This window comes from Pinus tabuliformis, chromosome 7, assembly GCF_031772625.1.
Source record: "Pinus tabuliformis cultivar Carrire ecotype Pingquan chromosome 7, CPIR1, whole genome shotgun sequence".
NCBI classification, from domain to species: Eukaryota; Viridiplantae; Streptophyta; class Pinopsida; order Pinales; family Pinaceae; genus Pinus; species Pinus tabuliformis.
The window spans coordinates 1,366,638,374-1,366,652,511 of record NC_142293.1 but is presented as its reverse complement, the minus strand read 5'-3'; the positions used below and the strand labels follow the sequence as shown (position 1 = coordinate 1,366,652,511).

At 35.7% G+C, this 14,138-nt stretch overlaps 2 protein-coding genes across 2 annotated transcripts; both read left to right on the top strand.

Annotated features, from left to right (window-relative positions):
* The first annotated feature begins 1,409 nt into the window (after positions 1-1,409).
* On the top strand, positions 1,410-2,168 carry LOC149252696 (uncharacterized). The gene is made up of 2 exons (XM_089454240.1): positions 1,410-1,557; positions 1,651-2,168. Exons 1-2 carry the CDS (start codon positions 1,410-1,412, stop codon positions 2,166-2,168), a joined length of 666 nt encoding a protein of 221 aa, XP_089310366.1.
* A 138-nt stretch (positions 2,169-2,306) lies between these two features.
* On the top strand, positions 2,307-5,233 carry LOC149252695 (uncharacterized). Its single transcript, XM_089454239.1, has 4 exons — positions 2,307-2,397; positions 3,981-4,213; positions 4,532-4,544; positions 4,710-5,233. The coding sequence occupies exons 1-4, from the start codon at positions 2,307-2,309 to the stop codon at positions 5,231-5,233; spliced, it is 861 nt and encodes a 286-aa protein (XP_089310365.1).
* The last annotated feature ends 8,905 nt before the right edge of the window (positions 5,234-14,138 follow it).

Genomic DNA, 14,138 nt, shown 5'->3' with positions numbered 1-14,138 from the left:
CTTACTTTCTGGGGAGAGGATACTTCCTCTTCGAATTCACATCAAAAAAAGACAAAGACTTGATCTTCCAAAATGGCCCCTACTTCATGGGCCCTCAGGGTCTGTATTTGAATAAATGGACCCCGGACTTCGATCCGGCAGTAGATGTGCCCAAAGCAGTCCCGGTGTGGGTCAGGCTCCCAAATCTCCCAGTGCACTGCTGGAACTGGGATTCTCTGAGACAGATTGGAAATGCCCTGGGGAAATTTATAGATCGTGTGAACAACAAGGACTAGTACGATTGCGCCAGGATTTGTGTAGAAGTGTATTTGGAGGTGGGACTACCAGAGGCCATCACAATAAAGGTCGGAAGCTGGACGCATATGCAGAAACTGGACTATGAGCAGCTACCCTTCAAATTCCAGAAATGCCATGTTTATGGTCATTTCGTCAGAGGATGCCAGACTAACAATGAGGCTATGCAGGGGAAAGAGGATGGATGGAATCAAGTCAAGCGATCCAAACCTTTTCCCAAGAATCAGAAGCAGGGAGGCCCTAATGGCAAAGGAACCCATTAGGCCACTGTCCAGCAGATCCTCATCAAATCCACTCCAGAAATAAGTACGATCCCCTGAGTTTGCAATTAGAGAACACACAAGAGGGCGAGGTTTAAAAGGAGGCAGAAGCTACTCAGGAGATCGAGGCTCAAAAAAAAACTCCCACAAGCAAAGGTACTCCCTCAGCCTCCCACAAAGGAACAAGTGCTGAAGACCCAAAAGGAATGATTATAGAAGATGAGGAAGAAGAGTAGGAAACGGAAGAATCAGAAGAGGAAGGAGAAATAGGAGAGTCCCATACCTCAGTAAGAAGATCAACAAGAGGCCGAAAAACTGATAGGGAAAAAAGGGAGCAGGAGACCTACAAAGAGAAACTTCAGGGCAGTCAATCAACTTTGGAAAAAATGCTAGCCTCAAAGCCTAAGATACTGAAAATCCTACCCCAAGGCTCCAAGGGGACCCACCAAAAGCATAAATAATGAAGGTCATCTCCTGGAATTGCAGAGGTATGGGGAGAAAAGCTAAAGAAGAAGCCATCATAAGCCTAATCAGGACAGAAACCCCAGACTTACTTCTCGTCCAGGAGACAAAGCTGGAAGACATAGTCTTCCTTCAAGCAAGCAAGAAACTTTGGAATAAAAGTGAAGCAAGAGCAATCTCTGCCCGGGGTGCCTCAGGAGGGATAGGCACTCTTTGGAACGCCAATAAATTTACAGTCCTATTTGAGGCTAGGAATACTCATTGGTTGTAGCTAAAAATGCAGAACTTGGACACTAAGGAAACGTTTTGTCTATTCAATGTTTACTCCCCAGTTAATGTTGGGGAAAAAAAGATTGTTGGGACTCTATAAGACACCAAGCAGATTTGACAAACATGGAAAGTATAATAATTGTTGGCGACCTCAACCTCACTCTTCATCCATCAGAAAAAACAGGAGGCAGCGTAGTTAGGGACCTGGCAAGGGAATGGGTGGAGGACATAGTACAAGATTGGGACTTGCTCGACATCAAACCTTCTTCCGGTAAGTACTCTTGGTCTAATAAAAGAGTGGGACCTCGACACATTGTCGCCAGGCTAGATAGATTTATTATTCAAAGTTCCTATTTGTTGCTAGGTTTAGAGCCTAGAATGCATATTCTCGCTAGCAGCGTCTCTGATCATAATCCCATAAAGCTAGAGCTCCTAGCTCACCTTGATCTGGGTGCTATTCCATTTAGATTCAGCCCTCTCTGGGTAAAGGAGCCAGACTTCATGCAAACTGTCAAGGAATGTTGGAATCATCCAGTTAAAGGATCACCATTCTATGTTTGGGAGGAAAAGCTCAGAAGGTTGAAAGGTGCTCTAAAAAGATGGGCCAAAACGCTGTCCAATCTGGCTACAGAAAGGAAAACCATTAAAGCCGCTCTTGTTTCCCATCAAAATGGTATGGAGAATGCCATTCTCACAAAGGATTTATTAGATCAAGAAGCCCAGCTGCAACAACGCTACCACAAAGCCTGCTTAGCTGAAGAAGAGTATTGGAGATTAAAATCTCGTAACCTCTGGCTTAAAGCAGGGGATAGGAACACTGCCTTTTTCCACAAACAAGCCCAGGCAAGGAAATGCTTCAATGCCATCTCAGAGATTAAATAAGAGAGCGATATCCATAAGGATTTTGATCACATAAAGAAAGCAGCTTTTGCTCATTTCCAGAACTTATATAGTGAAGACAAGGATCCAAGCCATTATCCAGATTTGCTAGATAATATACCCTCTGTAATTACTCAGTGAATGAATGAATCTCTTGAGGCCAAAGTCACTAAAGATGAAGTGAAAAAGGCTCTTTTTGAAATGGACCCGGATAAGGCCCCTGGGCCGGATGGTTTCTCTGCTAGATTCCTCCAAGCTTGCTAGTCGATTATTGAAAAGGACCTCCTCAAAATGGTTCAAAAATCTCAAAATACTCAGAAAATAGGAGGCAGTGCTAATTCTACACTTTTAGCCTTCATACAAAAGGAAAAAGGTGCCAATAACTTCAGTAGATTTCCGCCGATTTCCCTATGCAACACAGGGTACAAATTAATCACCAAAGTAATTGCAAATAGACTGAAGTTCATTCTTCCTAAAACAATTCCAGAGAATCAAGGAGGCTTCATCCAAGGAAGGCAGATCATGGACAAATTCATCCTAGTACAAGAGGCAATTCATTCAAGTCTCCTCCGAAAAGAGCAAGGTATGGTGATTAACCTTGATTTAGCAAATGCTTTTGATCAAGTAAATCATAGCTTTCTTTTAAATGTTATGAGCAAGTTTGGTTTTGGAGCAAATTTCATTAAATGGATCTGGGCATGTGTCTCGGAGCCATGGATTTCCCCTCTTGTTAATGGAAGAGCCACAAACATTTTTAAAGCTTTGAGAGGACTTAGGCAAGGGTGTCCTCTATCCCCTCTGCTCTTTGTCATCCAAGCCTCAGTTCTAAGCTTCCTAAAAAAAAGATGCAAGACCAAGAAATTAATGGGTTGTGTAGTGCAAGAGGGATCAAAAACATTAATCATGCCTTGTTTGCAGATGACACTTTGCTGCTGGGTCCTGCCTCTATCTCCTCTGCCACAAAATTCAAAGCAGTTCTGGATGATTTAAGTGAGGCCTCAGGCAACATTGTTAATAAGAGCAAATGCCACATTTTCAGCTAGAATATTATGCCCAGACTGCTATCTGCCATTTATAGATGTCTGGGCTTTGCAGCTTCCACTTCTTGGTCTTCTTTTAAATATTGGGGCCTCGTTGTATCTCACAAGAGAACTGCATGCAAAGAATGGATCCCTCAGCTGGAAAAATTCAAGGCTAAGATTCAAGCCTAGGGATACTAGCTGAATACTGCTGGCAAAACAGTCTTAATTAAATCAGTACTCACCAACTTGCCTCTATTTCAATTCGCTGGGCTTCTCTCTCCGGCATCCATTCTAAAAAAAATGGAGGAGTACATACGGAGGTTCTTTTGGAAGGGAGGAAAACAGAATGAAAAAAAGATCCCCCTTATCAGTTGGGAAACCATCTCCAAGCCACTGTGGGAGGGTGGTCTAAATTTTAAAAATCTTTGTCAACAGAATGTGGCAATGGCTGCAAAAATCATTTGGAGGATCATTGCGCCCAATCCTGGCTGGGCCCAAAAGGCGCTCTGGAAAAAATATTTCAGAGGACCAAGATCCAGATGTTTAGAAAACGTGATCCATCTGCCAAACTCGTCATTTCTCAAAATATATGCCAGAGCTGCCCCTCTCATCACTGCTCACTCTTACTAGATCCCAAGCAATGGGGAAAAAATCAACATCTGGACGAACAAAATCATGAATAAGGAACCAATAGAAGACAGAGTCTCCATTAGCTCACTGTGCTGCTGGATGGACAGAGAGGGACTATGAATTCTATGGGATATCTCATGCTGGAACGACTTGGTATGGGCAGGCTGGAAACGTATAAAGGTGCCGAATAACCTGACCTCTGAATGGACCACACTGCTCGACTCCCTGCACGGATTGACGCCCACGAACTCGAGGAAAAGAAATGTGAAAGGCTGGGGGCCGAAAGGCAGAGGATACACAGTCTCCTTAGGGTACGCTAAATTGAATGAGAGGCCATACGTTCCCCCTAATCCAGCTCCTTGGCAAGGTGTCTCGCGACTGTCTTCATGGCCCAAGGTAGATTTCTTTGCCTGGCTTTTCTGTCATGGAGAAATATTAACTTATGACAACTTGCAGAGGAAAGGATTTCACGGCCCATCCATCTACTCACTGTGCAATGAAAATGCAAAGACAACATTTCACCCAATTCTAGAATGTAGCTTCTCCAGGCATATCTGGTATTTTTTTATCCAAGATTTGGATCCTAGTTTCACACTTCCTTGCTCCACTTCTGAACTTTTCTCTAAATGGGCAAATAGATATCCAGGTTCGCCCCCTAAAAACCTGATTATTAAATCAGCATGGGCTGTCCTCCCAAAGATTATCTGTTGGCAGATATGGCTAGAACGTAACAGAAGAATTTTTAGAAATACAAAGCAGAGCCACAAAGTCTTAGAAGCCAAGATTAAATGCCACATAAAGGAGTGCTTGACTGATATAAAAGATGACTCCAATCTCAGTCAACAGGACATTGCATGGGGTTTAACTCTATAACTTCAATTTTATCCAGCAGCCAGAAAAGCCCCTACTGTTAAAGATTGGCAAATAAGGAAACCGGAGAACGACTTTCAAGATTGGGTTAAATCGCAAGCAAGGCACTTCCTCTTTTTTGATGGAGCAGCAAAGGGAAATCCGGGCAAAGCTGGTGCAGGAGGTGTTGTTCTAAATCAAATTGGGGAAAAAATTCTCTCCTATGCTTGGGGACTTGGATATTCTACCAGCATTCAAGCTGAGGCCTTGGCCCTCTTCCAAGGACTCAAGATCCTCAAAGATCTGGACATAAATGAAGCAATTGTTATAGGCGATTCCCAGGTCATTATAAACGCAATGGTTTCCAATACTCCAGTTTTGGACCTTAACCTAGCAAGGCTGATTACTAGGATCAAAGGTTTGGAAAACAATTTTCAGAACTTGAAGTACTACCATGTGTTGAGAACCCACAATAAAAAGGCGGACATCGAAGCCAATAAAGCTGCCCTACTCTCTGCCGGGGTCAAGTTGAAAGATGAAGAAGAATCATGGGAACCCATTCCATAAATTGATTGCTGCCATGTTCTACTGTCTGCTATTAAACAAATTTGTTTGTATCTTCAAGTGGGGGAAAATCTCTGAAATCGACTCTATGGGTGCCTTTCCAAGGAAGAAATCTGCAAGTTTCAGCTGCATTCTCATCCTTAGCAGTGAGATACATCACGGCAAAGAAACTCATAATGTAATCAAATTTTCGGCGTTAAAGCCAAGATTAATATAAACACTCCATAATCGTTTCTGTAAAAAAAAAAAAAATTATTTAAAAATAAAATCTATTCAATGCATAAAAAGTTATTGATAAAACCTAAATGAATGGAAATATATTATATAAATTTATTAATAGATTCTACTCAATCAATAAATTCAATTTTGATATATATCTATGAAAAACACATTTTATATACAATTTATAAATCTAGCTTATAAAAATACATAATATAATTTTTATATTTTTATATGGTAGATTTATATATGTATATAAAAGATTTTACATACAAGTTATGGGATATAATTTTTCACATTTTGAATTATCACATTGGACATATAAAGTGCTAATAAACAACCATTAAAAAAATCTATTAATTGAATAAAACAAAATTTATTTAATAAAATCTATGGAGGCCATAAAATCTAATGCATTAAATACATTGAATGTAATAAATCTAAAAATTCTATTCAATGAACCTAATTCTATTGCAATCTAATGTGTTTAGTCTATTGCAATCTAATGTATTTAGTCTATATAATCTATTGATGAATTCAAATCTATTGAATGCATTGATTGCAATATATTGAATGCATTTAAAATCTATTGAATGCATTGATATCAAATTTGATTTTATTCAATTAATTGCAATCAATGTTTTCAATAGATTTGAATGCAACAGTAAATTGCATAGATTGAATGCATAGTTTGTGTGTATTTTAATAGATTGCAATATAGTTAAGTGCATTAGATTGCGATAAAATTTGGTTTATTTAAATTTACTTTGTATTCATTCACCCACATTTAATTAAATTTATCACATTCAATGTATTAATATATTAATATTATTGATTAAAATCTATTCAATCTATTAAAAAATTCAATTTACTGAATAAAATCAGTGATTCAAATATATGATTATTTATGTTGAAAAATAACCATTAGTAAGGAAATTTTTTTATTTTTATATAATCATATTTTTATTTAAATTTTAAATAATTAGTGATACATAATTTTAAAATATATTATAATAGAAACTTTATTATATTTTTTTTGTTATTTAAAATAAGTTTTTGATTTTATATGAATTTAGGTTAAAAATATACATAAAATTAAATTTATTAATTTTAAATTATAATAAACAAAAAAAAATAAAAAAATTCAAAACTTACGAGAGATGAAAAAAAATATATATATCCATTAAAATGAAAAATAGGAAAAAGACAAAGACTACAAGAGAAAAAAAAAGTTAGGCCAGTGAACTTTCTTAGTTATACACTTGTAAAAACGAAAAGTGAAGAAATTCTACCATCATAAAGCTAGCTCCCCGGAGTGCCCACGCAACCCACATTTTCTACGTGGCAACGGCCTGCTCAACGGTCCCGAGGTCGAGCAGTTCTCTTCCACCGTGATTGTTCACCTCCTCGTCTTGTATTTTTTATTTGCTGGAGTCTTAATTATTTATGTTTTTTTATTGAAAATTTACTTGATATCTGTGAAAATTATAAATTTAAAATAATTTATTCGTAAATTTTAGTGGTTTAGAAATTTTAAAACTAATGTTTAATTTTCACCATGTAAATGTTCTTACGAATAGATTTTAAACTGCCAAATATCACAATGTATGGTCCACAATTTGTTTTTAGGGTTGATGACAATCTTATCTCATTTTAAAATATTTGTCTGTTCTTCAGATAATATATTGTTCTTCATCTTTCTAACACAATTTGCAATGTCAAATGTGCTAAATAAGATTAAAGGTTACTTCAAAGGTTTTGGATAATATTTTTTAACTGGATAATTAATACGTCAAATTATATATATATATATATATATATATATATATATATATAATTAAATAGAATTGGGAGATACCATGAAATATGGAGGAAAATCGAACGTGTCTTACGAGCTAAACTGGTTAAAACGGAAACACTTTTGCATTTTACATAAATATATTTCATTAGAGTGATAACTATTAAACAAACAAATAACCATTCTGACACTATTTCAAAAAATTATATATATATATATATATATATATATATATAATAATTTAAAAAATATAATAGTCACTTCAGGTCAAAGTGTGAGCAAATCGCAACTCATTTTTATCATTTTCCAACATAAATATTTAATATTTGTATACATTACATCATGATTCACACCATACACGAGTACAACTTATTATAAAAATACCATCATTTATAAGATAACGACCGTATCAACACTAAAATCATGGAATCCCTGTGAAAAAGCAGGACAAATCAACCATTACATTTCGTTCACTATTTCATTGATACTGTACTTTATTTGGCAACAATATTTTCTGAGATCAGAAGGCGAATCGGGTGTAGACGTTGATGTTTCTCTGTATATTTAGCTTGTAGTTGGTGTTCTACGGTAACAACTCAACCCGTCCATCCTGTAAAGGTGACCTGAACATGACTAAAAGTGTCAATATTGCACGCCAAGATTGTAATTTTCTATATAAATCCTCAGTTTCTGCAGATCATTCTTAGGTCATGATTATATCCTTGTCAAACCTAATGCATTCCGACCTTGAGCTGTTGTAGGTATCTTCATCAGATCCCAATAGCAATATTGGGTGCGATCTTAGGAAAAAAGGGAAAGAGCTAAGGGTATTGTTAGAAATCAGTAGAGTTAGGCATGATGCAGATCATTCTTAGGTCATGATTATATCCTTGTCAAACCTAATGAATTCCGACCTTGAGCTGTTGTAGGTATCTTCATCAGATCCCACCTTGAGCTGTTGTAGGTATCTTCATGAGATCCCAATAGCAATACTGGGTGCGATCTTAGCAAAAAAGGAAAGAGCTAAGGGTATTGTTAGAAATCAGTAGAGTTAGGCATGATATAGGTGTTGTTGCTAATTTTACAGGGTAAAACTTCTTAGTGTGTTCTAAACATGTTATAATTTTGTTGGACTGAAATTTTCCAAAATTTGATTGTTGGAATACTAGAATCATAGTGGAAATGGATTTGGTACTATCAAGAATCCTTGAAGCACTCAAAATACTGAAGCTTAATAGTTGTAACCCAGATTTCCAAAACTTATGGCTAAATTGAGATTTCAACCCTAGACAAAACTATATATTTAAAAAATATTTTAAATAGAATACTTATTTGAAAAAATTTATAGAACAAGGAATTGTGCAGCTTTCTTAGCAGATAAAAGTCGACCAAAACTCCTTCAAATCGTTCGAGGAATTTGACCTAACTTAATTGCATATGGCTTGGGTTCAACAATTCCAACAACGCACCACTGATAAATGCATGCATCCATGGAGAAATGTACGCTTCTTTGCCTATAATAGATGATGGAGTGATGGCTATTACAATCTAGATGGAATGTTAGCTATTACAATCCTAAATGGAGTGGCGGAATCGAGGTTACAATCCAACTAATAAATCATAAAACATAATATCCATAATAAGTATACAATTCAATTAATAAAACATAATCCATCAATACATTAGGTTAAATCCAACTAATAAAACATAATAGCCCTAATAACAAATGCAGTTCCACTACAACTTCGTTATAGCTAATTAATTTAACAATATATGGAGTGGCATAAGTTACAATGCACATTACAATCCATAAAATAGAGTGGCATGTGTTACAATCCATATTTCATTATAGCTAATATGTACTTGTTTCGGTTACAATACAGGTTACAATCCATTACATGAAGTGTAGGGTGTTACAATCCAAGTTACAATCCATATTGTTTAATTAATTAATTAATTATTTTATTTTATTTTATTTTTTCCTCATTAATTAACATATTTTCCCACTAGACAAACTTTTAATTCATTTTACTTAAATGTTTTTCCAAGTGGGCATACCTTGGAGGCCAAAGTGATTACACACCACTTACCTAATGAACTGGACAAAACCGTTAGAGAATGTGAAAAGTTTTAACTTTTAATCACAATTTGACAACGACATGGTGATGAATAAAAGGTACAATAAATATTTAATGACAATTTGAAATGCTGAGCCAAGAAACCTTGCCCTTATTCCTCCACATTTCCATATATTCCTCCACGTTTTAGCATGCAAATGTTTCAAAATGTAAATGGACATTTGTTTCATAGTGATATTTGAAACTAAATTTTTAATTTCATTTTCTCTAATCCCAATAAGTGGAGATAAATAAGAGGAACAATAAATTTTTAATCATGATTTGGTAAAAAATTAATTTAAACAAGGTTTAAACAGATGATTTAGATATGCAAGGAAGTTATCAGTTTCAATTTCATTCATTGATAGAGTGGCAACGATGAGAATATACTGGCATCTTTCAATTTAAACCATCTGATAAAAAAAAACTAGCAAAAAGATTAAAGTGCTTAAAGTGGCCTATTCCAGTAGGGAAGACACCATAGGGGTAAATATATAATACATAAATCACTAACTTCGACATATTTAGATCATCACTACAACTCCTACACAGGAAATGATAACTTGTACATTGACGCTTGGGGACTCACAATGACAACTCACAGCAAGCCATGGAAGCATTAGTTCCAACCCCCTCCCTTAATGCTTACATGGAAAAAATTGAAGACATATATTACAATAATAAATGAATCTTTGTCATTTTTCTCTGATATGGTCATCACTAGCACTCATATCCATTCTGATATCTCAGGGTTTCCACTCTTTTCTTATTACACTTTCGAGCTTCCAACTTGATCCATTTAAGACATAACCGCTTCAAACCATTGTTTAGTCTCCATAGTGAAGCATCCTATGGAACTGCCACCATATGTTGAATATATGGCCTTATGCTATATTCACCAGTTATCTAAGATAGCATTTTGGATACAAAATGTCTTCAGATAATTCTACAACTTGACCTTGTATAAAATAACCTATACTGAAACTCCCGAAGGCCATGGGTCACACCAACTTGACCTTATTAAGAACTACCTGTAATTAACCTATTCATTGTGATTCTGCATCGTTTGATTTTTATAAATATAACTGTTACTCAAAACAACCATTTTTTTGTTTATCTATTTATTATCTTTTCACACACAACTTCTTCCAAACCTATCTTGCACCAAAAATGGCCCAAAGATGGAAGATTTCCAATCAGAAATGCTTTTTGAATCAGAAGATCTCCGCAAAACTAGAAAAGGAACTCATAGAAGAATTCTGCCCCACATTCCATCAAAATCACAAATAATTGGCTCTGCTCATATATGTGTTTGCTGACGGCATGACTTATATGGCGAACATTGCGGTGAAATACCATTTTTTTTGGTAAGGGGGTGAAGATAACGTATTAAAAAAAATTGACAACACACTGACAAATACACATTGTTCAACACCAGCTGATACACCTTTCCTTGTGCAGCTAAAAATTTGATCTCGGCACCTTTTATTGATGGCCAGCAGCATGAGTATTTGAATTTTAATAGTAGTGGGACAATATCTGCATGGCTTCAACCTTCACTATACGTGCGACAAAGTCTGCGACTTCATTTAAAAAGACCATCTTTCCCAATCTGCCGCTTCCAGCTACGAGAATCTGCATATCTGAGGCGACAATGCCTCCTTTTTCTTCAACGCAATTATCAGGTGACCGTAGGCCAGTGATCGCCCGCAACCGGGATTTTGCTCTAGGCGTGTGTCGTCCAAACTTATTGCAACGTTTGGTTTGTAAGGTCTGGATTTGGAAGACACCGATCTCTTTTTGCCATGAGAATTCCTTCTGGATTTCACCACATGCAGTCGGCAGTGGGCTTTGTTATGGCCAAAAATATATTTGCAAATGATTGCCTTGTGACCTGTTGATATTACGGCCAGTGACAGATCAGCCGCAGATTTCATGGTTCGATTTCAAGCTACAACCAAAAATTTGACTTTCCAGGCGGCTCATATATTTATCCATTGGAAACTGGCTCTCCATGCCCTTCCTTGCCCACATCCAGAAGGTTGTTTGATTCACTAGTAGATTTATGTCAAAATCTTGAGCCACGTGCTTGTATTGACTATTCCATTGAATACATTAGTGTAAAGATAGACCTGGAATGTAGCGCAGAAATATCTCTGAAACTACCACAACGGAACTCTTCAGCAAAGCCGACGCAATCATACATCCAAAAAAATATTCACAACAAACACTCCACACAGCAAATTCTTTTACCCTAATCTATTTAGATAACAATAAATTCAAGACTTTCACACATCTTCCTACCAAAATAATGTCAAATACCATGTTAGAAAAATTGAAGAGAGCTATTACACAAAACACTAATCACACTTTGATGTTTTTATTGATTATTATAGTTATAAATATATAAAACATAAATTACTGATTTCAATATATTTAGATCATGATTGCAATTTATATATAAGAAACAAATTCCTAATTTAGAATGACAACTTACACCAACATATAAAAACATTACTTCCAACATTAACCAGACTCAAATTTACAGTGGGGCTTTGGAGATGTACTGTCCAATAGCATTTTCTACTATGTTATAAACTGCGGGGCAAGTCTTGTCATAGAATTTCAGTGACAGTCGTCCACCTGCATCCGAAGATGCACAGGCAAATACAAGAAAACATGCCAGTGGAGTAATCAGAATTCTAACTGTAATCAGAATACAAGAAAACATGCCAGTGGAGTAATCAGAATTCTAACCGTAGCTGTCTTCATGATATTCCCAAACGAGGAACGATTTGCAAAATGCAATTCTATTATTCCTATGACATACTTTTTAGAGCGAAGCTATTTGTAGAATGAGTACTTGAGCAGGGACTTGCATACAAAAGCACGATAAGGTAACTCTTATAATTGGAGTTGGTGGATATGAGCTGGTATGGTTGAGAACCATTTCGCAAGGCACACTGCAAATTAACTGGTTATAGATATTCTGATTAACAAATTCAGAAGCTTCGCATTCTTTATATGACGTTTTATCTTCTCGATGATTGAGCTATATTCTCTGTACCCAATTTTCATTAGCTGGCACATTGACACCGAATGGGTCGTTAAGCGCTCAAAATTGAACACGTCAGAGCCCTTCAAAGGGCCTCTGGCACCTCAGAGAAGTAAGGAGAAATTTCTACACGTCAAAAAAAATTAAAATATGATTCTTGTCATTTAAAAAAAATTGGAATAATATCTTAAAATTTTTTAATAAGGGCTGTTAAATTTTCAACTTTTTTTTTTAAATTTCATTTTTTCTAAAATTAAAATTTTAAGAATGTTGAATTTGGGAATTTTCTTTCATGTTAAAACTTAAATTCCATTTGAGAAACTCCCATTTCAAAAACAACAGTTTCTTTTTGAGTTGTTTTTGTTTTTTCTAATTGTGCATAAGTTTTTATTACTTATTATGCCAAAATTACCTTTTCATACCATTACATTTGGCACTTTCTAAGTTGCTCCCATTTAAAAAACAACAATTTCTTTTTGAGTTGTTTTTTCTAATTGTGCATATGATCCAAGTTCTTATTAATTATTATTTAACAATTACCCTTTGATACCATTTCATTTGGTAGTTTCAATTGACAGCCACTAGGTTTGACAACGATTTAAGCTGGAGAGGAGCATAGATTCATGATTCAGCAAACACCTGTCAAGCAAGGTTTAAGCACAATTTATGCTTGGAGAGGAGCGCATTCCACAGACTTCCTAACATACTGGATTTTATTTGTTTGTAGATTCCCAATTCCTGGTATGTTTTCATATTCTCAATTTCTGAATGAGTTACTTGTATCAGTATTAGTAAATGTGCTAGTGACTTGGAGGCAAGATACTAGTAATCAGAGAACAGATTTATTTTTGTTCATAATAATTCTAGATGCCACCCCAAATCTGGAAAGTATGTTATGTAATGCTTGTAGTTTGCTTACTTTATTTTTCTAGAAAACAAAAGGTCATCCACAAACATGAGATGTGAAATACAAGTGGTTCTTATTACCCCACATCTAGAAATTAGTCCATTTTCTCTAGCCAACTGAATGCCTCTGCTCAGACCATCAATAACTAAAATAAATAGTAATGGAGAAGGGGAACAATCTTGTTTTAGTCCCTTGTAGAGTTTGAAGAAATTATTCGGTCTCTGGTTGATGAGTATTGATAGTTTTGTTGAGGAAATGCATGTCATAACGTAACAAGATTAGTCCAGATCGCTATAGCGGGCAATTCTCTATGATCTGTAAATAAACATGAATTCATTTTTAATCAATCAATATCATATTATTTCCCCATCAAATTTCAATATCAATATTCAATAGGATGGTCCATTTCATCATCACCCTTTCGTTTGAACTTAGAATGATCTTTCAATTGCAATACAAAAACAATGTCCCCAGTTACAATGTTCGGTGCTTCATCAGCTTCACCCTGAAAGACTATCCTCTGTCCATGCAGCAGTGACGGTACCAAGTAATATGGGGATTTGTTTCTTTCAAAAGAATATAATTTTTCAGAGAGAATAATGTACATATGCCATCTCAGTCATTTCCCTGCTTATTCAGTCACAATCTCATTAAAATCGCTGGGTAAAAATAAAGCTGAAGCTTTACAGACTTACCCCACTCTCAAGTAATGGCCTGCTTCAGATTAATTATATGAAATAGCGGTTGGCATCTAAATGTATTTGTGATGAAAATGAATCGTCCTTCTCATTTTAACTGTGTCTTCCACTTTC